General features: G+C 41.2%; 1 protein-coding gene across 2 annotated transcripts in view; it reads right to left on the reverse strand.

Annotated features, from left to right (window-relative positions):
* The window catches only part of Man2a1 (mannosidase alpha class 2A member 1), a 154,694-nt gene that overhangs the window by 43,277 nt on the left and 83,866 nt on the right, over window positions 1–27,551 (reverse strand). For both annotated transcript variants that reach the window (XM_021643630.2, XM_021643631.2), the window contains one exon: window positions 61–226. In XM_021643630.2, the coding sequence (XP_021499305.1) occupies window positions 61–226 (166 nt within the window). The remainder of the gene's footprint in view (window positions 1–60; window positions 227–27,551) is intronic.

Here is a 27,551-nt window from a genome sequence, read left to right on the forward strand (position 1 = left end):
TTCTCTTCTTGTTCTTTCACCTCCTTTATAGTCTCTTTTAGTTCTGTGGCCATCACATACCTCATAGGCTGTTTGTGAAATAGATTTCTCATCATTCCAGACTGCACTGACTTGAGCCTCCACAGGATTTCCTGAATCGGTCAACACCTTCACGGAGGCAGAGTTCACACAGACGGATACCACTGAGTCCCGTTCTTGTTCAAAGGGATTGTAGACCACGAGGTACCTGCAAAGACAGCTGTGTCAACACTGCCATCTCAAAGTACTTTTCTTTCTCTAACACTCTTCGTAAGGCTTCCTCAGCCATAGACGATACTTAGCGAAGCCTGGCAGTGGTCATGCACACCTTTAACTCCAGTACTTAGGAGACAGAGGCAGTCGGATACCTAAGTTCGAGGCCAGCCTGAACTCACAGAGCAAGTTCCAGGACAGCCAGGGCTACACAGAAAAACAAATCAATGCAGCAACAACAAAAGAAAATATCCAGGGACTGATGCAAAGGACCATCCTGAGAGAACCCTCAGAGTGGCATTTCCTCGCAACAAATACCACACAGTTCACATGCAGCAAGAGAAGCACTTTCTAAGAGCAAATTGTCTGCCAATGCTTCACTTTAAGATGCATATTAAACATTTTCTATGTCCCCCAAATGACATATAAATATTGTTTTAGTCACCTAAAAGAATCAGTACTCTAATGCTCCGGTCCCTGGTTCATTGTGTTGAGTGAAAAGAACATAACTTGTCTTTGCAATTTAGGCATAATTAACTTCAAATAAAAATCTGACTTCATTTTAGATCAGGAAATCATAGTAACTTGTATGATTATATATGCAAAGCTCACAAGGCCCACACACATTTTATAAGAGAGAAGGTGCTTGTTGCTATGCTCAAGAAACCTGGTTCTGGGATAAAAAGGAATCTAATTATAGTGAGTCTACGTAGAAAGCCCATAATCTTATGATAAATGCTATTAAGAAAAAAAGTTTTGATGGGGACTCAGTCAAACAAAGGGAAATTAAAACTATAAAAGTGCCTTCCGTCAATCTCTGCAAGAACGTGTCATTCTTAGCGTAAATCGAACGTGAACTGCAGTCTCGGCAGTCTTTGACATCCGTGCAAGCGCACTGGAGCACAGCACACTTCAGTTTACAGGGTGGTGTCAAACGCAACGATTCATACATGCTATCTGATGCCTTCCTCCCTTGTCCTGTGGATCTTCCGGTTCTCCAACACTGAAGGCGTTCTCCACGGAAGCGCTCGCGTCCTAGCTTCCCTCCCTCGCCAGCCCCTCCTAAGACTGTGTCACGGGGTGCGGAAAGGCCACACACTGCCATGTGGCAGACCTTGCAGCTCCGCATGACTCCTGATCTTCCATCACGGCTCACATCACATTGCCTCCAAAGAAACTAGTGTTTCAAAGAGGACAGGGCTGACCTTGCTCACGAAGTCACTAGTGAATACTCTCCTCTAAAATGTTTAATTTTCCTAGAAAATGTGTTAGCTGCACAAACACCGACAGAACAGGCAGACAGGAACCATCTCCCCATTAACGCTAGTGATCTAGCTTTTGTTTGCTCAGCCACATCTGAAAGTCGTCATACATGTGTCTCCTACACATCTTCGTTTTCACACACATAACCAGCCATTCATTAAGAGATACCTAACAGAGCAAAACGAAGGGTACAGAAAGAAATAAAGATGATAAAGCACAAAATCTATAAACCATTTCACTTATAAATTGCCCAGCAGGAGACACATTTGTCTTAAATATTATTTTAAGATACAGCAGGTGCTACAGTCCTGAGAACGCCTCTAACTCCTGTAGGCTTACCGGTATGTCTATGCAGCAGGACATGAGGGCCTACCTTGCAGCCCTGTATTCGCTGACCCATTGGTATTCCATACCCATGGACAGGAGCAGATGAATGAAAACACCAGTCACAAAAATCTACAAAGAACACCAGACATCCTACCAGTGTGGAGCCTGGAGAGGGCTGTTCAACAGACTTAGATGAACTTCACAACTAATTTGTACCCTCTCGGTGCTTGCTGCCACAGATTTTGCTTTTCCCTGGCTCTTCTCTGGCCACAAACACTCAGACAATCCCATTGCCAAGATTTTGTGTCACCAGAGGGACTATGTTAGATTCCAAAGTGCACTGGGACAGAATAGTGGTCACATTCCAGAGCACCCTCAGTGAATGATTTACTGCTGAAGCCTAGAGTTTTGGAGGCTCCAAAGCTAGGCTGGGGAGGACTGCACAGGCCTGGGGCACACCCAGTAACCTGAAGTATACTGAGCCCCGACCTGCTCCTGAAGCGTCTGCACACAGCAGCCATGGAGGCTGGCGCTCAGAGGCCGAAGCAACGTTACCAGACAGTGGAGCACCAATCCCTTCCCACAGAAAACCTGAGAAGTGGCTCACGCTCAGTTACAGTTTTAAGCGTATATTTGGTTTTGTACCATATGAAATAACATTTTATGGTAAGTTGTGAACTAGGTTTTGCTTTGTTTCATTTAAGTAGATAATTAGTATTTGACCATAATGTTTCTACTTATTGAATGATTATGTAATTATTGTGCCAAGACTCTGTTAAAAACTAAGTATGTAGGATATTAATGAGTAAAACGCAGGGGTAAGAAAGTAATTTCTGACATAATTAGAGATTCACAGCATGCAGTTCAAGGACATCACAACACAAGTTTGTCTTACATATAAACTCCAATTTTACATTTTAAGTGAAATACAAAAAAAAAGCATAGTCATGAATTATATTTTCTTATAAATAAGTAGCTCATCAAAATTAACTAAATTCCATTGCTACTACCAGGTTTTCTGGCCAAGCAACCACCAAAGCAGTAGTACCAAACTCTCAGCAGGAGTTCTTTTGTTTTAATATTATTTCTCTGAGAATTCTGGACAATGTTTTTGGTAAAATTCTATTGCTGAAGACACCACATGCTCGAGTCACAGAACGTGGACAAGCCAAACTAGTTCTGACATGGAAATTTCTTCCCTCCTGGAGAGCTTTCATCCCACAGGGGAGAAAAGTAATCACCAGTCTCTCCCTGGAATGAACCCTGCCAGCTACAATGAGGAATGACCTGGCAAGGCATGTCCACTGATGCAACAGTGCCACTAACTTCATGGGAGGAGAGAAAGCAAGAGTTCTTTTAAGCCCATTGGGTGTGAATGACTTGAACAAATTCCAATAGCAAATTATCTTATCACCTCTATACTTTTCTCCATACTAAAAAGTGTTTTGTTGATATACTGAGAAGGCTATGTTTCTCTCCTGCATACTTCTTGAGAGAAGAAGGGGCTTGTTTTATTAATAACATCTCTTCTCTAATTTTGTTCACATTAGCATTAGCTCCTGAGACACTATCTGTCACTAAAGTCACGTCTGGCCTCCCAGTTCTCTTTGTGACACCAGGGCTCTGTGACTTGGTGTTACGGGCAATTACCTCAAGAACAGCTCATCTCAACAAGAAAAAGCACTCATTTGTTATCTGTCAATCAAATTACAAAACACGAGAATAATGGACTTCAGCAAAGAGAAAAATAGTGAAAGGCCACTCAAATGCTCTTGTCAATCTGGGAACCAATAGAGGAACTGGAACTTCACTTCCGAAAAGGTTCCTTCCTTGCAAACGCCCTGAGAAGGAGGATCATCAGCTGCATCACCTGTGGGGCAGAGATAACTGACACCATGTTCAGAAGGACAGCCGCAGCAACCGCTGAATCCTCCTTCCAGCACTAAGACCCAGGGCCTGGTAAACACCGTGTGGAGTACTTCTTATGCGTGCGACTCCCTGAGCTCTGCCCACAGTTTGGCAGTGAGTCTTAGCATCTGCTCTGAGCTCCTGCTGGGGGGAGTCTTTCAGAGGGCATCTGTGGTACGCACCGGTCCTCTTCCCTCTCTTCAACTGCTGGTGTCTATTCTATTTACCATTCTGAATGAGAATTAAGCATCCTCCTTATGGTCCTCCTTGTTATTTAGCTTCTTTAGGTCTGTGGATTGTAGTATGGCTATCCTGTGTTATATGGCTAATATCCGCTTATTAGTGAATATATACCATGTGTGTCTTTCTACCACTTCTGGGCATATATCCCAAAGATGTTCTGCCATGCAACAAGGACATACACTCAACTATGTTCATCGCAGTTTCATTCGTATAGCCAGAGACCGGAAACAACCCAGATGTCCCTGAACCAAAGAATGGATACAGAAATTATGGTACATTTGCACAATGGAATGATACTATTCAGCTACTAGAAACAAGGACATCATGAAATTTGCAGGCAAATGGATGGATCTGGAAAAGATCAACTATATGAGGTAACCCAGACCCAGAAAGACAGCCATCATCTTAACCAAACTGCTCGTAGCCAAGTATGGGTGGGTCGTTTTGGCAGCTGGGCTTTTCTGTGGAGATTCCCATGTTGCCAAACACATGTGAAGAACATTCTATTCAGCCTCTCTAAGCATGCTCACAGAGACTCTTTCCACAGGAAACTTGGGGTGAAAAAAAGTAATTTACGTTTGAAGTGATTGCAGCTTTTTTTTTCATTTATAAAATGCTTTTTTAAAAAAATTATTTTTATTAATTATAGTTTATTCACTTTGTATCCCAGCTTTAAAAGAAAACTGATAAACAAATAAAGGTAGAACAACAACAACAAAACCACCTTACAATCTGTTCTAAGGAGTTCATCCTCTGACCTCACTGCATTCAGTAAGCCAAAACAGTAGTTGTGGAAACATTTTAAATACTATGTATTTTTATGACTGTGTAAGGCAGATTAAAATAAATATTTTTCAAATTATCTATATATACAAAGTAAGCATATTTTAGCAAACACAAGAAGGATCTATGAAAACTAATTATAACTTGCTATGTGTACCATAGTGCCTGGCATGGAAAAAGATTCAGTAGATAACTGATAAATGAAAAATATAAGAAAAATTAACTCACAGAATTTATCATTTATAAATAATACCTACTTGTGTAGGCCTTATAATTTTATCAGTGCATTTTTATTTCAATAATGTTCACTCCTCAAAATATACAAAAATAGGTTATCAAGTCCTTTGTAAAAATGAGGAAAATGATAAACCCAACCAAGGTCACAGAGAAAGTTCGGAATAAAGCAAAGAATAAAGCTCATTTTCTGTGATTCTTAACACAGCACATTGAAATTTTCATTTCAAACAAGGATATATCCATCTTCTCCACGGAACCTAATTAGTGAAACATAACCTAAAGAATAGATTTTAGTATTCGGAATACAGAAATACATGGATTAGTATGTTAAGAAAGATGACAAATTCTAGGTCTGACGTCCTTTTACATTCTCCCTCATTTTCTATGAGAATAAAACAGTTATAAGAATAGTTACCAGGAAAGTAACTGTATTAAAAACAAAGCTGGTCATATGGAGATGTTAGATTTAAAAAAGCAAAGTCCTGTGACTCTTGGGATCTGGGAGTCATAAACATTTAAAGCCAAATTCCCACTGTGACATCAGTGCTATCATCTTAACCATGATTTCATTTCTCCAAGACATAATAAAATGAAGAAGCAAGATTACTAGAATATGCTTAGAAAACTGTGACAGCTCCCTCAAAGGAGAGCCTGGTAACTACTCCTTCACCCATCACCTACATCTTGGCCATGGCAGCCCAAAGCTCCTGGTCAAAGCTCCTGGTATGCCATCACACCCGACTGAGCAAGGAGTCAATCAATCATCACAACTTACTGCACTGCTACAACTCGTGCGCATGGGTGTATCTGTGGGTAAATCTAGATAGAGGAAATGAGTGGCAGATGAGATGTCACTGACACATGGAACCAAAGGTTCTAGTGACATGACAGTGGGTAGGTTTGGGGACCCACACACTTGCACAGATGTGCACGTGCAAAGTTAGCACAGAGCTTACAACTAACATAAGAAGAAAGAAGAGGAGACCTTCCTGTCTGTGTGCCCACGAACTTACTGTGAGCACAGAGTCCGGGCATGGAAGGACCGCCTACGAAAGAGAGGGCAGAAACCCAAGCAAAGGAAGAACGTTTCAATGTCAAATCAGGCAAAACCATGCCTGTTCCTATCATATGGAACACACAGAGAAGGAGAGTCATTACCATGATTAAAAGTAATCAGAGGAGCAGTCAATTAATTTTTATAAGTTAATCTTATGCCAAGCTGAGTAGAATGTACAGAAGTTAACAAAATTTTACTAAAAGAAATAAAAGGAGAGAAAAGCAAAATAATATAAAACCATTTCCAAATGAGTTCATGAATCTTTATTAAACATTAAAATACTGTACTGATTCCTGATGAATTTTAAAAATTAGAGTGGGGCCTAAAGAGTAAGAGTTGGAAAGCTAGATTAAAAAAAAGAGAGAGATGAAATCCTTCAGCCTTATTTCAGCAAACTACAGGATACTGTGATAGCATCTAGCAAAGTATGAGTTCAGCATAATGACCATCATGAAATACAAATCTCCAAGGACAAAGCCTTTACAAAGAAACGAGGAGAACTACACATGACTCAAATTTTGGTATAAGCTGGTAACTTTAACGTGACTATGAGCACCTCCAATAAAGAGAAAAACATGAATAGAGCGCTTGAGAAGGTAAAAAATTACAGCGCAGAAATCAACACAGTACAGAAAACCCAGCAAGATTCCAAAAGGATTAGTGTGCTAAGTGACCACATGGGTACGCTTGGCACGAGAGCGAGCCCAGATCTGCCCAGTGAAGCCAGTGTCAAGAGGGCGACGCTGGACACCCAAGTGAAGGCGTGGATGTGAGGACAAAACAGAAAGGTGAAGGGAAATGAATGTGAGGGGCACAGGCAATCAACTGAAATGAACGAGTAGCATGCAAGAAAGGAAATCCACGCATCACAGAACAAAACAAAACTCTGTGTGTCGTCCCAAACGCACATATGAGATGTCATGTTGTCCTCTCAAACCTCAAAACCCTTCAAAGCAGCCAGGGAGATGAAGACAAGAGGGTCAATCAAACATGCAAAACAAGCCCATCAGCAACATCTTAGAGATGTATTTAAAGTGATTAAGAACAATAAGAAAACTGCCAACCTTGTCATCAATATTCAGAAAAAAATTCTTTAGAAAATTAAAGGATGATTTTACACAGAAATTGAGACTTGGTTACCATCAAACTTGTACTAAATGAAATATTCAATCCCTCAAGCAGAGGAAAAATAATCTCGGGGAAACATGGAATTGTGGAAAATTAAAAAGAAAAGCGGAACATAAAGGTAAGCTAGCATATAGAGAAATGCACGCACAAATCTGTTCTCCAAATGCTGTAACTTGAATTAGACCACACTAAATCCTCCATGCTTCTGCATGATAAGCACTAAAATCACAGTGAAATTATCGATAACCATGAGTTGGGATGGAAAATGCAATTAAATGCAATTAAATCCAAGCTCTTGGAGTGGGGAGATTACCTCAGACTTAAACTGGGCCACCCTGCCCACAACGGTCCTTATAGGAGTGTGGGCAAGGGATGAAGCAATAGGAGAGCCATGAGGGAGGGAGGCAGGGCACAGGAAGGCTGGGAGAAAACAAGCCATGGTCCCTCCCTCGGGGGTGCCAGAAGCAATAGGTCAAAAATGTAGTCTAAAAGAAAAAGGACATGGAGGAAATTTCCGCAAAATATTAGCAAGAGCTAAGTTTAGGAGGAAATATTACAGCCATTTTTTTAAAATTTTCATCATTCCTTTAAAATTTATTTTTTTATTATTAATCTTTTATATTAATCACAGGTTATTTACTTTGTATCCCAGCCATAGCCACCTCCCTCATTTCCTCCCAATCCCACACACCCCTCCCTCATCTCCTCCATGCCCCTTTCCAAGTCCACTGCTAGGGGAGGTCCTTGTCCCCTTCCATCTGACCCTAGCTTATCAGGTATCTTTAGGACTGGCTGTCATGTCCTCCTCTGTGGCCTAGGAAGACTGTTTCTCCCTTGGAGGGGTTGGGGGGAGGTAAAGGAGCCAGTCATTGAGTTCATGTCAGAAATAGTTCCCATTCCCCTTACTAGGGAAACCCATTACTGAGCTACCATGGGCTACATCTGAGTAGGGGTTCTAGGTTATATACATACATGTCCTTGGTTGGAGAAACAGCCTCATAGAGGGCCCCTGTGCTCTGATATATTTTGTCCTTGTGGAGCTCCTGTCCTTTCCCAGTCATATTAACTCCCCTTTTTATCGTATTATTCCCTGCACTCTGCTGAAGGTTTGTTTATGAGTCTCAGCATCTGCTTTGATACACTGCTAGGTAGAGTCTTTCAGAGGCCCTCTGCAGTAGGCTCCTGTCCTGTTACTTGTTTTCTCCTACTTCCCCTGTCCATCCCATTTGTCTTTTTAAGTAAGATTGATCATCTTACTCCGGATCCTCTTTGTATCCCAGCTGTAGCCCCCTCCCTCATCTCCTTCCAATCCCACCCTTCCTCCCTCTTCTCCTCCCATGCCCCTCTCCCAGTCCACTGATCTTTCTTATATGTAGTATTTATAAATTGGGAATAAGAAAAATCAGGAAAAAAAATTTTAAAGTCTTTCCCTTTTAATCTAGTAATTCCTACTTTTAAAAAGATATTATAAGGAGCAAAACAGAGATTAATAAACAAAAATATTCTGTTATACATGAACAATCTAAATATTTTAAGTACTGCCCAGAGTATTAAATTTCTTACTTAATTAGCATAATGGTTGAAATTGTAAGATTTAGTAATAAAAGCACACATGTTACAGTATTAGGGACTTTAAAGTTCTTGAGAAAATAAATACTAGAAAATGTTAGGCTGTTAAGTGCTAAAAATAATATTTTGGACTCCAGACAAGAAACAAAATATAAAATCTTAAAGAAAAACAAATTGATAATTGATCCTTCCAGATTATGGGTTTCTATGGTCAATAGGAATAGTGCAGCCTGAAGACTAGTTCCCTGTAGTAAATCTCTCCTGCCCCTCTTCGGTGGCCCCTGACCCCTGAAGAACCCAATTCTCTGCTTTTTCATGTATTAGAGGCCTGGCCATCTGGAACCCTTCACTTCTGGTTTCTTTCTCTTGCTTTGTCTTTTGAATATTCCTATGATAAGAATCTGTGTTTTATGTATCATTTCCATCTTAAGTAGATAAGTAGACAGCAATGTCACCCTAAGATTCTGAGTTTAATTAGCATCTGCAAAGTTATTTGTGCTACCTAAGGTAATATACGTAGGTTCTGGAGATCAGGGTATGGACATTGTGGGAATCCATTTTAGGGTTTACACTGCTGTGATCAAACAATACGACCAAAAGCTACTCGGGAGAGGAAAGGGTTTATTTCAGCTTACAGCCTATCATCCAGGGAAGTCAGGATAGGAATTTAAGGCAAAAAAAAAAAAAAAAAAAAAAAAAAAAAAATTAAAAAGCCTGGAGGCAGGAACTGATGCTGAGGCCATGGATGAGTGTGGGGTCCTGGCTGCTCCTCATGGCTTGCTCAGTCTGTTTTCTTACAGCATCTTGGACCACCAGCCCAGTGCTGGCACTGCCATATCAATCATCAATCAAGAAACCTTAGACTGTGCCCATAGGTAAGTCTGGTTACAGAGTTTTCTCAGTCGAGGCTCTCTCTGCCCAAATGACTCTAGCTTTTGTCAAGTGGTTTAAAACCAGCCATACAGGACCATTGCGTCAGCTGTCTCCCCTGGATTTCTTTTTGTCCACAGGAGATCCATATCGTAAGCTGCAGACTGACTTATCCTCAGAGTCAGTCTGTATGGACGTCCCTCAGGCATACCCTGACTAACACTGGAGTTTGAGTTTATAAAGTCTGAATCTGAGTCGGTTACCTGTGTCTTGAAATGGATCCCAGAACCTAGTCTTTAGTGTTCAAACTCGACTAGTGCCTGCACCGTACTATGTACAAACCAGGCACTTGTTCACCGGTCCATCTTTGCCGGGTCCTCGACTATCAATCTCTATTTCTATTCTCTCCTTAGAACAGGTTTCCAGAAGGAGTAATGACTAGATTAAAAGACAGATACTATCTTAAAATTATTTGGCTGAACTTTGTAATTTAGTTAGCTATAAAATATTCTAAGAATGGATTATAATGCCACCTTCTGAGAATAACTACTGCTAGCACCCTTGCCGAGGCTCCCAGAGTTTATTCCTGTATTTGCACGTCTCTAATTTCAGTTTTCACGTGCCCTTCCTAAATACCTGAACTATCTGCTTGTTCTTGTTGGTTTGAGTCAGGGGTTGACCACTCAAATCCTCCCGTCAGCTCCTTACCAGAAAAAAATATATTAAAAATAAAAAATTGACCTCGTTGAGGTAGGGGACATGTCTCATTGGTAGAGTCTTGTCTAGCATGCACAAAACTACAGGTTAAACCCTTGTCATCATATCAGTGCAGGCAGAGCAGAGCATGTCTTTATGACCAGCACTGTTTCGGTGGAGGTGTGGAGACCAGAAAGTGAAGGTCATCACTGGTTACAAAATATGCCTGAGACCAGCCTGGGATACATGAAGGTAGAAAAGTTGACCTTGGTAAGCCTTCCACTTAGTCCCCATCATCTACAACAGTCATGTGAGTCAGCTTTACACTTCAGGGGTCCATCCTACTAAATATATTCTAGTGACACTGAATGCCCTCTGACCTGAGAAAATAGCCTTTTCACTTATTGTGTCCTTGTTTTTGCCTGGAGCAGATACCCGCTACGCTTCACTCCTTCTCTTCATTCTCCTTAAAATACCTGCTTGTCTTCAGCCCGGAAATGTTAGGGCTCTCAGGGGCTGTGTCCCCACCACCGAGAAACCTGTCACCCTTCCCATCCCTCTTTAAACACCCACTGCAGCACAGATTCTCCAGTGCAACAAGCCCAGCTTTCAAGTGCAGGGCAGGTGAAGATGCCACCCCAGGCTACTCCTGGAACATCTGCAATTCTTTGAGTACTTCCTGCTTCCTGTGAGAGGTGGGAAGAGCAAGCTCCTGCCTGTATCCTTTCGTGACCCTGAGGATGCCCTGGAACGTTTCTTCACCCTGAGGTGGAGCGACTGAGCTTGAGCGCTCTGCTCCACATCTTTTCCTGATGTGCCTCAGCAGACAAAGAAATCAAATGTCACTGCATATGGCTGTAAAATCCGCTCTGTCAACCTATGCAGAGACATGCAGCACGTGAGATGGAAGTTCCAGAAACAAGGAAGCTCCTTAGGGAGCATGTGGGAGCAGAGTTGGCCCCTAGTCCTCAGCGCAGGGCCCTACCTCAATGCTGTGCTCTTTGCAGGCTCTGACAGTAAGATGTGTCCTCTGTCAGATGCAGTGACGCAAAAATAAAGAGTATGAGATATGTCACCCCGTTTGTAACAAAGGAGGAAGGAAGGAAGGAAGGAAGGAAGGAAGGAAGGAAGGAAGGAAGGAAGGAAGGAAGGAGCAACTTGAAAAACAGTGCCTTACCTCAAACTTCAGGGTTTCTGCATATCATAAAAACCATTTCCAAAATGATTGTTATGGACAACGTAGAACCAACATGGAATCTTAAAATTTTCATGACTAAAAATAGCCTAAAGATTCTTATTACTGTATCTAGGTCACAACAGTAAAAGAAAGTAAGTTAAAAGGACAAATATTCCTTTTTGAGCACTGTAACTCTTTTGATACTAAATCAATTAAAAAGAAAACAGACAGAAAAACCGTGTTTAATTTAGCTGATCCCACAAGTGTTGTCACCAGTCAACTTGCTTTTAGTCTAAAGAGTTTTGTCTAAAACAAAAATACCATCTGTTTCACCTAAAACATTAAGATGTTCTATTTTCTTGTCAATTCAGAATCACATCTGTAGTCATTTCCAGAAATGACAGCAAAAGACATTATATTTATGGGTGACTGCATAAGAAATGATTTTTCAGTCAAAACGTAATTTTCATCTAGTGGAAGAAAATTTCATCTCTCTGATGAGTAAATGCTGCCAGTCTGGAAGAACACACGGTACATAAACAATGATTTTCACAAACACAAATCGCAACAGTTAACACAGTAAAATAAAGTTGTTCTGTTCAGAGTTCATGTTCTCTTTGTGCATCTTTGCTAATGAACAAAATCCAGCGTTTACAAAGTTTCCAGGTGCAGAGAGGAGAAAATGAGGTTTTATTGGCACCGTCTGCCTTTGTGACAGTTAGGAATCATATATAAGTGGAAAAACTACAAAACACCAAACACTCGCTAATCTCGAAAACACTGTTAGAAACAGTATTGGTCCCAGAAAAGAATCCCTCCTGTGCTCCAGTGCACTGTTTGGGAAAGACGCAGAACACCAAGGAGGCATCTCTCTCAGTGTCTCTCACAGTGTCCCACACAGTGTCTCATCATCTTGCGGCAGATGAGGACAACATTCCAAAGAAAGACACACATCCTTCAACCACTTAGCCGACTCCTCGTGTCTTAAGAACCTACAACAAATGTGAAACCCAGGGATGTCTTCCTGAGCGGCCCAATTTTATATATAATATTCTTGCCTAATATATATGTGTGTGTGTATACATACACACATATACATATATAAAGGGTACTCTCCAATATGCATGAAACACGTGAGTCCCAAGCTCTATATATTTAAATATTTTTCTTTTACCACAAAGTTGTGAAGTGCTCTGAAGTCCCAGATGGGCTTCAAGCTCTCCCTGCCTTTGTCAGGTTCAGGATACCTTCACTAAGCTCCCTTTCCTTGCACCTCTACAGAGGATGCTTTATTAATCTGCATTTAGAAGGGAAAAAACTGGTTCGGATGAATGAAGACCTTAAAACATGCCACATCACTTCTAAGCTCCAGACTCACTGCTTTCTCTTAAGAGCTTTATGTTCTCAACCCCAGCAGGCCAGAGGGACACATGAAGCGATCTCCAAGAAGCTGGAAACTGGATGCAAAACTAAGTGTGCAAGAAGCCAGAGAAAATAAACGACAATGTAATCTGTCATGTGATCATCAATAATCCCTGACCTGTCCCTGAAAAAACGCCTAACATCACTCATGTTCCGCATAAAAGTCCTTGAAGGACCTACACAACTACTGAGCAGAAGGAAGTGCGGTACGGCAGAGTAGAAACGGCAAGCACTTAGGGCACCTGACAGACACTCCAACACCAACCAGCAGCTCCTGGGACCTGCTGACCTCCTTCCGGTTAGGAACTTCTAAGGATCCTAAGAACAGAAATTACCACAATCTTTGTTACTGAGGCTCGTCTGACTTCACAAAGGGTCAGAACGCGTCGTCCTAACTCCACATAGACGGAAGTATACTTTCCTTCCATTTCTTCACTCCACTGATTATGAGCATTAATGCACAGTGCTTCCAGCCCCAACCAATCAACTTAATTTCATTAGACCAACCACATAACTAAAATACATTGTGTGCAAACTTAATTAATTATACGATAATGTGATAAGAAACCAGAACCATATGCCTAGTTTAAAAAGTTTGATTCAAAATATAATAAAGGACAATAACATACAGGCCAACCATGCCACTTAGCAGGTGTGCTTTGAACACTTAACTGCTTTGCCACATTTCAAGAAATAAAACTTAAAACCATCATTTTAACGCAATCTATATAATTGCTTCCACAGTAATTTGTTCCAGGGAAGAAAATCACAGCTGACTAATTAGAAAACCTCAAGGTTGAGTCTTTTAAAATGAAAGTGACAATGACAAAAGGCATGGCGTCAGACAGCGTCCCTCAGAAGCAGTAAGAGGCCAACATCTACACCATGCACCTTATAACCAATGTGAGACAGTGGCCTACAAGGAAACATCTCCCAACTTCTACGTGACAGTTAAAATGGTGACGTGTCACAATCGCATTGTTTAAGGGAGCCATTATAAACATCAAACTGCCCGATGGAAGCACTGTCTAAGAAACGCTATTCTAGGAACTGCGACCATGGAAACAAAAGCTGAACAACGGCCAGCCTGAGGGGCACCGAGAACGGACCCTCGAGAGGCTGGAGGGTCAGCACACTTAGAAACCGCAGAGCAGTGCAGTCATCCACCTCACACTCCTGTGGTCACACAGTCCTAAACAGGTTTTAAAGGGAGCGAAACTCCGATGGGCAGAAGAGCCCAAACACGGCAAGCGTGGAGCACACTTAGAACTCACCTCGGAATGGCGAAGGCACAGCCTGTAGCTGCCTCTTCTGCACAGTGGCTAACTGTTTTAATCAAGTTCCTAGCTTTCCAAACCATTAGTCCACTCCACTTGACCTCTCATCTACAAAATCCAAAAGCTCTGAGGGGCCGGGGGAAGGGGCGGGGGCGGGAAGAGTTTTCAAAACTCAATTGGTGGGAAAAACCTACAGTGAATCTTTATCATATTTGACTTGAACCTTCAGAAATCTTAGCAGAGTCTGCAGTTTTATGCCATGGAGACATATTACTTTCCTAAAATTAAACAACAGTCCATCACATGTGCATTTTCCTCTGAAGGGTTGGGGAAGACAGCAGAGACTGGCTTTCACCCACATTCCACATTGCATCCTATTTCAGAGGCTATAACAAAAAAGACATTGTGTAGGCTCTGGGGAGTAATTCTCAGGAAATCAAAGGGTCAAGAAAACACAGCTCTACAAAGACTGCAAGGCAGATGCACCAGCAGGATGACTGTTTCAACATGGTCCTGGGCCTAAGAAACTGTCTACGAACATTCCATTTTAATACCTGAATACCCTGGGTCCCGGTAGGAGGTATTTATTCTTATTTCACAGGCTTCTACTTTATATTTTTACTGATTCTTAATTTTTCAGGATCCACTTATGTCTTAGTTTTAGAATAAAAATGTTATTTCTCATTTCCATTAATAAGTTTTTACTAGCATTTTTCTACCTAACTGATGTCATGGGGTCAAAATTTTAAGACTTTTCCAGCTTTACAAAAAAAGCTCATTTACTCAGCATATCTGATGGTATACAATGGAGTACTCCAGTTAATAGTGGCTGGGGGAAAAACAGCCAATAGAGATGACAGCCACTCTTTGATCTGGTTAACTAGCCTGAGTAGAAGCAGCAGCTGCCAACCCAACAGCAATTACCGATGAATAGAAATCCAATTTGCTTCAAGTTGGCAACAGTTCTAGTTTGGGGGGGAGGGAACCCAAAACATTCAAACTGTTGGAATAAAGTTCAGTGGTAAAACACTTGCCTGGCATGTGCAAATTCCTCAGTTCCCTAGTACCACACACACACACACATATGAAAATGGGCATCTACTGATTTTCCTATCCAGTGGAGGCTACAGGGCATTCTTCTAGCCAGTGAGTCACCATTATTCTAGTAAGTGGAGATTCTGAGCAATGGATTACGAATGAAAAGCCCTCGTCACTTTCTAGACGAATCACACATGCAATGAATATAGAAGCCCAAGCCACCAGGAACTCACAAGAGTTAACAGCCATGAGCTGAAAGTGGCAGAGCTGAAAGGGAAAAGGAGCCTGGGCATTGATGCCATCACAGAACATACCCTGACACGCACTCAGAAACTCCTTCACAGGACAAACCAACGCCTACTTGTGGCAACATCAAGGTTCTGCTACAGTGGCTGAACAGAATACAAGATAAATCACTCCACTTACTAGAAGCCATGGAAGGTCACAAGGGGAAACCGAAATCATACTTACCAAATCATAGTCTAAGAAGATAACACTGACTCCAAAATGATTGTAATTTTTTAAAAGTCCCGATAAAGACTTGTTACTGGTTGGGAGACAATATTGTGAAAATGTCTCTTATGTTCTGAGAATCTAGAACTTCTGCTGGACATCAAGGCCAGAGGTTATTACATCTTGAGGTCACTTGCAACTCAAGACTGCTAGCCTATTGTGTTCTCAAACTGTTTAATCTGTCTTTAAGAAAACAATGGACCTGAGGCTGGAGAGATGCCTCGCTGCTTAAGAGTGTAAGCTGCCCTTCCAGAAAACCAGGTTTTCATTCCCAGGATCCATAGGGCAGCTCATAACTACCTGTAACTTTGGTCCGAGGATATCTGTCACTTCTTTTTACTGCAGAGATTACTATATGCAGGTGGTGCACACACATACATGCAGACAAAACACCCATACATACAAGGTAAAATGAAACAAAAAAATTAAAGAGGAGGAGGAGACAATGTAACAGTCAATCCTACTTGCTCTAGATTGTCCATATAATCAATATTTACAACCTAAACTAACGTCCCCAACTACGGGTGTGTGTGCATGTGTGTGTGTGTGTGTGTGTGTGTATGTGTGTGTGTGTGTGTATGTATATGGGTGCATGTATGTATGTGGGTGCATATGTATGCATAAATTTGCTGAAAGTACCGAATAGGGAAGTTGAAAGCAACTTCCTAAAATCCACCATAAAGGCTGGAAGCGGCCATTTAATAAACAGCTCTGGACTAGTGGGGATCATTTAGAGTCAGACTTACCCTCTTGTAAAACCATTAAAGTTTTCTGTAGCGTGTTCCAGTCCTTCCCTAGGTTTTTCTTTCTATGAACAGAGTGAAGCCTGTTTACAGGCTCCCAGAAACAGACAAACACACAAAGACACTACTCCCAGACAGACACAGGGACAGACAGATTCACAGGACAGCCTTTACGACAGCACAGATTGAGACTCCTGCGTAAGTCAGAAGGCGCAAGACACAGGGAGCATGAAGCCTGGAGTTCACCACTGGATTTGGTCTTGGTAAAATGGCTGCAAGAGGAAGTAGGTTTAGGTAGCAGACAAGTTCACTTAGTCAAATAACACATGTAAGTTTTCTCTAACACTATCACTTCCAAGTTTTAGTTATTAGCTTAGTAGACATTTCCTGTTTCCTAAGTTCATCTTACATACCTTTCTGTTTATAGTTTCCTTAATTCAAACATGGAAGCTTCTCTCTCCCTCTCTTTATCTTCTCTAAGAAATTTAAAAGAAAAATTTAATAAAATCTTTTTTAATTTTTATTTTATTTTTATTGATTACAGTTCATTCACTTTGTATCCCAACTGTAGCCCCCTCCCCCAATCCATCCCAATCCCACCCTACCTCCCTCATCTTCTCCTATGCCCCTCCCCCAGTCCAATGATAGGGGAGGTCCTCCTCCCCTTCCACCTGACCCTAGCCTATCAGGTTTCATCAGGACTGGCTACATTGTCTTCCTCTGTGGACTGGTAAGGCTGCTCCCCCCTCAGGTGGAGGTGATCAAAGAGCCAGCCTGTGAGTTCATGTCAGAGACAGTCCCTGTTCCTATTACTGGGGGGCCCTCTTGGACACTAAGCTGCCATGGACTACATCTGTGCAGGGGTTCTAGGTTATCTCCATGCATGGTCCTTGGTTGGAGTATCAGTCTCAGGAAAGAACCCTAGACCCAGAACTCATGGTTCTGCTGCTCTCCTTGTGGAGCTCCTGTCCCCTCCAGGACATTCTATCTCCCCCTCTTTCATAAGATTCCCTGCACTCTGCCCAAAGTTTGGCTATGAGTCTCAGCATATTAAATCTTAAACTAAAACCTCAGAATTTACTACTTCCAGATTGTTCTCTTTATTACAAGAATGTTATTATGGTACCTTAAGACATCTCAAACTCTCTGTAACATGCTGTAAGTGCTGGATTTTGCTCAGTCCATTCTTATTGATGAGTGCCTTCCATCTTTCAGGATGTTTGTTCCCTTGCCACACAGCGCTGAGAAGCAGAGCCTGCCTAACACTACCCCCCCCCCTCACCTCCACCCCTGAATTTTAGGCAGGATGGATTCCCTCCAGTGCAGTGCATAGATAAAGTGCCAGTGGCACACACTGCAGGACTGCTGTCCTCAGCGACTGCTGGGTGCCAGTGACAAGGCTGAACCAGAAACAGCTTACTTGGCACAGGTTTATGCAAAGTCACTTCAAAGGACCCACATGAAGGTAGGCAGTAGGACCCAGGGAGACAGTACTGCCTTCTGCTCTTTCCCATGGATCCCAAAGAGAGTTTCTACAGGATGCAAGCAACTATGCTGAGGCCTAGAAGACAGGTGGCAAATGTGTTCGCGCTGGGTGAGAAGGGTTTTTCTTGGAAGTGGTCTAGTTTTGTTTCTGAGCAACAATGACCCAGCAGTAACAGGATATCTCTGAAAATTAAGTCACCAAGAGCCTGTAGCACATAGGGCAGGCTTGAGTGATGCAGAAAGCAATTTTAGAGTTTAAAGTACAGATACAAGCCATGTCAAATACTCTACAGTTTATACTCAGGGCAATGGAAAAGTGTGGAATTAGCAAACAATTACGATTTATTGGTTAATACTACCAAGTTCATACATAACCATTTTATTTTGGCCACTCAACAATATGATTCAGTCACCCAGACTGTAGCATCCGAGTAATGACTCTTAATGTTGGAAGACAAATCCAATGACAAAACTGAGATCCTTTTAAAAAACAGAACTAAAAGTTTTACTGTATTTTTGAGTACAAGATGAAAGAAGATCAGGGTCCTTGTAGAATTTAGAGTATTAGTCAACACACATTTAAATGAAAGAAACCATTAATAAAAACATGTAATGTAGGGTCACTCTGAAGTTGAAAGAGCTTGGAAGCACAGAACATGCTCAAATGGGGAGAAGAAGTACTGTTTCAAACATGTTGAGACGCCTTTGCCATTGTACCATAGTCCAGAGGCAGGTAACGTGTGTGTGTGTGTGTGTGTGTGTGTGTGTGTGTGTGTGTGCAATGAAGTAGGAAACATGGCTCTACCAGGGCCTTCAGTCTCCTTAACTTCCTGAGGCCAAACAATCACTGAAGGTGCTGCACGTGTTTTAGTATGACAATCCGCAGCTGAGGGCAAACCTCAAGCACTGTTAACTTCAGCAGTGTAAGCAATACTTCAGAAGTTCTATGAAAACTGTAGGGAGACGTCTACCTCCAGTTAGGCAGCAATAATTCTTTTTCATATCTCAGTCCCATCTCCAATGTCCTTTCAGTTTATTTAATTAGATAATGTTATACAGGCACATCTTATTCTTTGCAAACTGCACACACGCACTCGGTATTTTTCAATCACACCCATCCCCTGCTTTTCCTCTGACTCCTCCCAGATTCACACACATGTCCCACTCCCAATTTCATGGCCTCTTCTGTTTTACATATAACTCACTGGGTCCAGCAAATGTTGCCCATGTAATCATAAGCATGAGGCCATCCAACAGAGCATGGCCAACCTACCAGGGACCGTAACACCAAGGAAATGGACTCTCCTTTCCTGGTCAGATATTAATTGAGTTGACAAGTAAGAACTATCCTAAAATGTATTGTTACAGGTGGAAGGGCCTGTCTCATGCTTTGATATGTGAGAGTATCTTTTTGTTGCTTCAAATGCTGGGGTTGATCTGGAGCTGCTGTGTATTCAAATGTTAACTGCTTACACCCCAAGATCTTTCCTGTCCTATGAGCAAATTCTCACATTTCCAAAATGATGTTGTATGAACCTTGCCTCCCAAATTATCCAAGATGGCCTAATAAAGTTGCCTATATTCTGGCCCAGGCAGAAGATAGGTAGGTGGGGTGAAGGTTCATGGGCTTGTGGGATTACAGAAGGGCCATGAGAAGGAGAGAGAAAAGAGGAAGAAAGGAGCAGGTCGCCATGGGTTAGCGTAACCAGGAGGATGTGGCCAAAAGCAGCTTCTGAGGACTGGACTGATGGAGCAGAAGCAGCCCGAGTGGAACATGGGCAAGGACTTATGGGGCTTTTGGATGAGAAGCAGACAACATAGCTTAGAGGCTTGATTATCTGCCCAGCTGTAGAGCTCTAAGGCTTGTATTAAATCTAACAGGTCTCTGTGTCCATTTATTTATAAAATAGCCAGATAAGGAATAACCACCCCTATTTAATAATCAGCATTAATTAATATAATAGAACAATTAATTCTGTTTATATATGCCTTAAAATTGTAGGTATTAACACTAAATATTAATAATTCCACAACACGCAGATAAAAAATGTAATGTTAAGGTTCTACTGACAGAGCTTAGTGAGAATGGTTGCCTAATATTCATGAGGACCTAGGTTTAATCTTCACCACAGAGGAGGGAAGTGGGAGGGAAAGAAAATGGAGACGAGCAGAGGGAAGAGAGGGCGCCAGAAGGGGAAAAGAGGCAGGCAGGCAGGCTTTAGCTATCGTCCATTTTAAATATCACATTTTATCACATAGAAGATAGGCTGGTTCTGTGCTACCTTAGTATTTTCACTTTTAATTAGGTTGAGTTACTAAAGTATTCAAAGGGATAATTATTTGTTTAATGAAAACATCTTTTTTGAAGGAAAAAACCTTCATAATGTACATTCATTGTACATCGAAATGAGTTTACTAAGGACATTTTCATATAAGTCTATAATGGAGATGAAGTACATTCCTCCTCAGACCCCCATACCTCCTCTTGCTCTACACTCCCGCTGGCCACCTTTGATTAGCTAGCTTCTGTATTACGTTCATGTCAAATGTCATATACTTCAGATATCTATTGAACATGTAGGAACCACAAATGAAACAAACAACAACAAAAAAACTTGTCTTTTTTGAATCTGGCTTAATTTGCATAAAATGATTATCTCTGGTCTTGAACACAATACAGTTTCGTTCTTTGTGGCAGAAAGAAACTTCACTGTGCATATACAGCATATTTTATTTATCCAGTCCTCTGCCGAGGGCCAGCTAGATTGTTTCTATAATTTAGCTATTGTATACAGTTTTGCAGCAAACACAGACGTACTAGTGTGCCTGTGCTATCCTGCCTTTGAGTCCTGTAAGTAAACACTCAGGAGGGGTACAGCTAGATCATACAGATCATACAGGTTTTAGTTATTAGAGGCACCACCGTACTGCTTTCTACAACGGCTAAAATAGTTTACATTCCCAACAACAGTGTTGAAGAGTTCTCATTTGTCCACACCCTGGTCTGCATTTCTTATTTGCTTCCTTAATGACTGCCATCTGACTAGGTAAAGATGGTATCTCAGTGTATTAACCAGCAGCATTCTCTGCTTGTAAGATTGGGTTTACTTCTCCCATTAGACTACCGATCATTTGTACCACATCTTTTGGGAACGCTGTTCATTTCATTAGGCTTGTTTGCTTGCTTGGCTAGTTTGTTTGTTTGTTTGTCTGATGTCAATCTGTGTGGATGTTAATCGGTCAGATATATAGCAAACATAAGAGTTTCTCCCATTGTCTAGATTCTAGTTTCTGTCTAGAAACTTTAATTTCATGAGGTCCCAATTTTTCAGTTGTTAGCATTATTTCCTGAGCAACTGAAGCCCTAATGAGAAAGCCCTTGTCTATTCCTGCATCTTTAAGTATGTTCTCCATATTTACCTCTAACAGTTCAGGAAACCAACTCTTACACTGACCAATTGCAGGTTGGGTTTGTTTGCTTTTTGATATTTGGTTTTTTAGTAAAATTAAAATGACTCTATTAGGTTGGGGATAGGTTGTGCAAATAAATTTGTCCAGTGAAAAGTCCCTCTCGGACAACATTCCTGTTCAATGCTAAATGTGTACGAGTGTGTTTGTGGTTGATGTCCTTTCATTCTAAGACTAACTTTTAAGGTAAAAAGTATCTCTTAGAACAAGTTGATGGATTCTGGTTGGTTTGTCTGCTTGTTTAAGTCCAATCTACTGATCTGTGACTTTCACTGAAAATTTGAGATGACTAATATTCAGTTATTGAAGTGTGTTGATTACTGTATGTTTAATGATTTGGTATAGTTTGGTGTTTTCTTATTCTTTATTTGTTTAATTAGTCTTCTAGCATAGTTTCATCTTTCCTGTAGCCTCATGAAGGTGATTATCTTTCTCTTCAATATGAAGAAGTTAAGTATCTTTGCAAAGATGACTTAATAATCATGAATTCCTTCAGTCTGTTATTATGGAATTTTTTGGTTTTCCTTCCACAACAGATAGTTTTTCTGAGTAATGTAGCTTGGGTTGGAAGGTACTGTTCTTTCAGAGCTGGAAATATATCATTCCAAGTCCTCCTTGTTTTTAAAGTTTCTGTTGAGAAATTTGATGTCTTGAAACTTTCAATACACTTTTTGCTACAAGTATTTAATGTTTTAATTCTAATAAGGAATGGGAAGGTTCCTTCTCAGTTTTGTCTGGTATTCTAAATGCCTCCTATAACTAGATGGACCTTTCCTGTCATAGATTTGAGAAGTTTTCTGCTATGATTTTTGACATGTTTTCTAAGTTTTATGTTTTTAACATAAAATTCTCTCTTCTTCTCTGACTATATCTCACAGATCTGTTTTTTCTTTACTGTGCTACAGATCTCATATTCTGTTCATACTTTATTAATTTATCTGTCATTGCCTGAATGTTCTGGCTCATTTACCTTGTCTTCAAGCCCTGATTTTCTGTTCTCCCGTTGGTTTATTCTGTTAAAGGCTTTACATTAAGCACTTCTTTTTTTTCATTCTCAGTATTTGTCGATTTTCTCCTACTATTTCCAGCTCTTTATTGAATTTCACTTTCATATTTTGTACTGACTTTATTTCATTCAGCTGTTTCTGTTCTCTTGAAATTCAGTTTACTTCTGTCCTTTTTGATATCTTTCAACATCCTTACAATCATACTTTTAAATTCTTCATCTAGAATTTTATCTGTTTTCGATGGAGCTAGTTCTGGGGGGTATTAATTTGTGGTGTGTGATGTACACGTGAGTGTGGAAGGCACGCGTATCAAGACACACGTGTGAAGGTCTGTGGAGACCATTCGGGAGTTGTGGCTCGCCTTCTACCTTGCTTCGAGGAAGGGTCTCTCTTGTCCTCTGGCCTCAACGTGCACTGCAGTGTGGCTACCCACAACCTTCCCAGGAAGCTCTTGCTTTTGCCTTCTGCCACATCACAGAAACAGAGATTACAGATGCACGTGACCAAATCTGGCTTTTTACGTGGCTTACAGAGACCAGAAGTCAGGTTATCAGGCTTGCCTTCCAAGTGTGCTTACCCACTGAGGCATTTTCAGTGGCCTAGAATTAACAGTCTTTGGAGTCCTCTTGCTTGGTTCACCATATTTTTTGTATTTTTGTGGAATAACTTCCGTCTCTGGTATCTCTGGGGTTAGGTTATCTGTTGGGTCCTTTTCTTTTTAAGTCACTCCATTCTTTCAACGGAAGTGTTTTCACCATTCAACAGATACCAAATGATTGTTATTTTTGTCTGCTAGCCTGGTGTGTGTAGCACCAGGTTCAATCCAAATAGAACACTCTCTGCATAAGTAATCATTACCAAAAGGTAGGCTCACTGCAAAAATAAAAGAGTACAGCAAGGCAGAGCAGGCCTGATCAATAAAGCTGGGCATTACACAAAGAAGGCGTAAGTGTGGGAACAGGTAATTTGCGCAGCACGTGGAGAGGGGTGATGAAGGTACAGGAACTGAGCACCATTTCTTGTTTGCTGTGCCTCCAGTCTTGACTGTGCCTCTTTCCCTGCCTCTCATGCACATGACACACCTCTCGGCAGCCCTCTATGACCTTCAGTCACAGATGCCGCCACAACTCGAGTTGGTCCTCTATAGGCCAGACCAGATGCTGTCTCTGCCACCGGGACCACTGGGCGGGCCTTCTCAATGTCAGGAGTTCCCCTCGGTATCTATGTCTGTGTCAATAAAAGATTCTGGGTCTGCCTAGATTCTGATAAGAATTTTAATCCTCGAAGTCTAGAGGAATTCCACCGGCCACATTGCATATCATAGGCTCATAACACTTGTTCTGGATCCCAAACAAGTGCAGTTCATGGCAGATCTGGAGACGCCAAAACCCTTGCTCAGCTGGGTCTTTTAAAAATGGCATCTCTGCTACTCCCACTGAGCGCCAAGGAGATGGGGTTTTCTTAGCATCTCCTCCATCTGCCACACGCCACTTTTCACGCCTTTCTCCCCCTCTTTAAGATGTCTCCTTCTATAGCCAACTACGTTTTCTGAGTTTCTGTATTATGCTGTAACTTTAGTCACAGCCATCTCCTGGGAGGGGAGAGCTCTCTAAACCATGTCACTCCCTCCTTCACAGACTCTGGATTTCTTTTCTGTTTTCCTTTGCAGAGTTTCCTCTTTTCCTTTGCTAGGAAAGAGATTTTTTTTTCCAGGTATCACCCCACCTCTCTGATAGCTGTCATTCAATTTTCTCAGAGCTTAGCTCTCTTCATCAATAAAGTGAGATTCATTTCAGAGAACTCTCCCTCAGTCTTATCATTGATCTAAGTGTATGTGAACAGCCTACAATGTACCAGGTTCTATCGGCGAATTCAAAAGCAGAGACTGCTCTCTGTCCTCCTGGAGCTAATATTTTAGCAAGGCAAGTGTACCGCAGGGGGGGCGGGGGGGGGAGAAACAAAGAGTGGGGAGGGAGGAGGAAGGGAAGAAGGAGGAAAGGAGGGAGGACTGACTCAATTAGCCCAATGAAGAATGTAAAGTGTCAGAAAGGAGTACCGGCAAGCCCACATGGAGATCCAGCCTGACAGCAAGTTGCCAGACGGCTAGCATCCAAGATGGCTGTGCCTGATTGGTATTCAGCCTTCCACCTCCTTGCAGGGTCTCTGAACAAATGGAGGGCCCCTCTCTTCAGCACTGAGCATCCCAGTAATCTTCTGGCCTATGCTGCCAAGAGCAACAATTTCCTTGAGCAAACACTTCCCTCAACCATTGATCTACCATCAGTCTCAACTTGTTTCTTAACTAGTTTGTGTCTGGCAGATTCAGTTTTCCAATTCATTGCAAAATATACTCAGTGAAAGCCCTGTAATCAATGTGACCAAGGCTGGCAATAGATCTGCCAAATCAAAGAGTTAAAGTTGACCTGCAGGTGTAAGTAGGGAATTGTTAGATAAACATGCATTATTCTCAGCATTTACTTTACCATAAAGCATACAAATGTGCATCTCAGTGTACTCTACTGATGCTACAGCAAAGCCTTTGCTTTGATAATGAGACTACTAATTGAAGTTTTATGCATTACTTTCTGCACAGCCAAATACACATAAATCATCTGTGGTGTTAAGCTTGGATTTCCTACAGTGCACTAAGAACTTAGGTAGTAGGCAGTCTGATGACAGATTGCGCCTATCTTTTTATGATTCTTTCCACATCTTCTATAGCAATTTGACCAGTATTTCAGTGACTCTGTTCCAGGGACTCTTTCCAAAACAGACAACTTAATATAAAAATTGTTCTTTTCTATAATTTATTAGTTTCATAAAAATTCATCAAGTCATAAAAGAAAAATAACAATAAAATGTGTTTTGGAAATAAGTGGCTGATTCATGATACTCATACAACTCAGAAGGTAGACACAAAGAAATGCACTGGGCTTTGGAGTACCATGGACACGGACAAGGACGGGATGGCACCGTCAAGTAGGGACTGCTTAACTAAGACATTAGGCAGGAAAGGGAGGAGCTCACCTACTTCCCCACAGCCTCAAAAAAGCCACAGCAGCCTGCAGAAAAGCACCATCTACAGAGCACCGAAATTTCAAGGGCACTGGGGTAAATGTTCAGAAATAGAAAAGGGTTTAATTTCAAACTTTCATCTAGAGACTCACACTGTGTATTCATTTCCAGCTGCTGGGTCAGCAGGTTTTCAGTCTGGTTCCATCAGTCTGGGTAGCACAGACTACAGTGATGGGTTCATGGCCAATGCTCCTGAGATCTGTTTGTTTTCATGAGCACTGATAAGAAACTGAAAGAGTCTCGGGTCCTTGGTCAGTCATCGTATAAACTGAAAGTATCCATTTTTTTTCCTACTAATATAATGAGAGGTTGAAACAATATTTCAGAAAGTAATATTCATGATTCTCAATGTCACAAAATAAATGGAATAGTGAAGATGAGGAGAACATTGCAGAAATGGTAGAATCAAAACTTTTTGTTTCCCTAAAACACTAGGCAAAATATATGCTGCAGTTGCACGCTTCCAGTTCCCTTATGCCCTTCAGCTATTTTTTTTTTAAGTTCAATGTTCTATTTGGTCATTGAGCTATAGTCTAAAAATATTTCAGCAGATTAGACAGGATAAAATATATTTCTATGTAAGCAGAGAACTGGTCAAACGCTGTCCTTAAAAACTCAAATTAACAAAAACAGCACAGACAGGGTAGATACAAACACACAAATACTTTTTACACACAAATTATATTTAAACAGACAGCATCTCAGAAGATTTAACGAACTCAGGCTTTAAATGTAATATAAATTCATCCAGGCACTGTACTACTATACCTAGAGACCTGTACCACATTAAATCAGCTGCAATGTTACCAATCTCCAGCCCTATAGCCAGCGATGTGTCCACAAAAGGAAAACACATGAAATGGTTTTGAAAGCTGAGAGCATTTGAGCTGTTTCAGAAACTGTAGAAGCCCTCAGACATCCAATTCTAATGCCTTCATATTCTCTATTGTGGCCTGAATTCCCCTGGGATAAACTTCTAAAACATGACCCGCCATTTTTAAGGACACACACTATTGAACTTCCTGTGTATACATGCAATTGTCTGCTAACCAATGTGAAGGCACTTCTATGCAAGCTTTCGAGCACAGAAGAGTTTATTCTAAATAGCTGTGATCCACGAGCACCCTGAAGTCCTTATCACTACTCAGCTCTCCCTTCCTCCCACAGCCAAACATCAGGCGCGCTCCTCCTCCACACATCTCCGCCTGAGACACACATCTCGGGCCAGAGCAGCCTCAGTTTAAGTCTCAGCTACACTGTCAACTATACACGCTTCTGTCAATTCTATATGCACTAATAATAATATTATCTTACACACACTGTCAAGTATGAGTAGACGCTGAATCCTATTCTCTATAATCCCATTTACAAAAACAAAGTATGAAAACTTGGTTTTGTCATTTAAAATCTACATTTATACAACTGGTTACCTATTTTGGATATTTTCTTGAGTACAGTCTAAACCAGTATGCAAAAAATAAAAATAAAATTTAAAAAAGCAGCCTAACAAGTGAAAACAAGTCATCTCAAACCCTGAGCCCTATTACCCAGAGGCATCGAAGACAGAAAAGCCGCTCCCTGACAAATGCTCAAACACTCAGTGTCAGTCACAACAACAAAGTCCTGAGTGTGAAAACAGATCTGATAAGGTATCTCATCCAGACATATGTAGGCATCTTTTACACACCCTTGTCCTGAAGACTCTCACAAATGTAAGCTCCAGGTGTTAACTTCATGAAAATACAATTAGACAAAGCCTAAAATCTTTCATGTCTAATATGAAACTCTACATCTCAAATGATTAGTTACACAAGTTCAAATCTCTGTTGCATTATTATTTTATTTGCATGAAGTTTATTAGGAAGCACCATGCCCCCCTTGCTCCCAATATCGAGTGGGAGACAGAAACGGAAACTGTACCAGGACACGACATTTTCCCATGGAACACAACACATGTTTTACCCTTAACAGTGTCTGAAGTTTACTATTCTCTTCGGTCAGTTATTAGATATACCACAATAAACCTTGATAATG

This window comes from Meriones unguiculatus, chromosome 15 (genome assembly GCF_030254825.1).
Source record: "Meriones unguiculatus strain TT.TT164.6M chromosome 15, Bangor_MerUng_6.1, whole genome shotgun sequence".
Lineage (NCBI taxonomy): Eukaryota > Metazoa > Chordata > Mammalia > Rodentia > Muridae > Meriones > Meriones unguiculatus.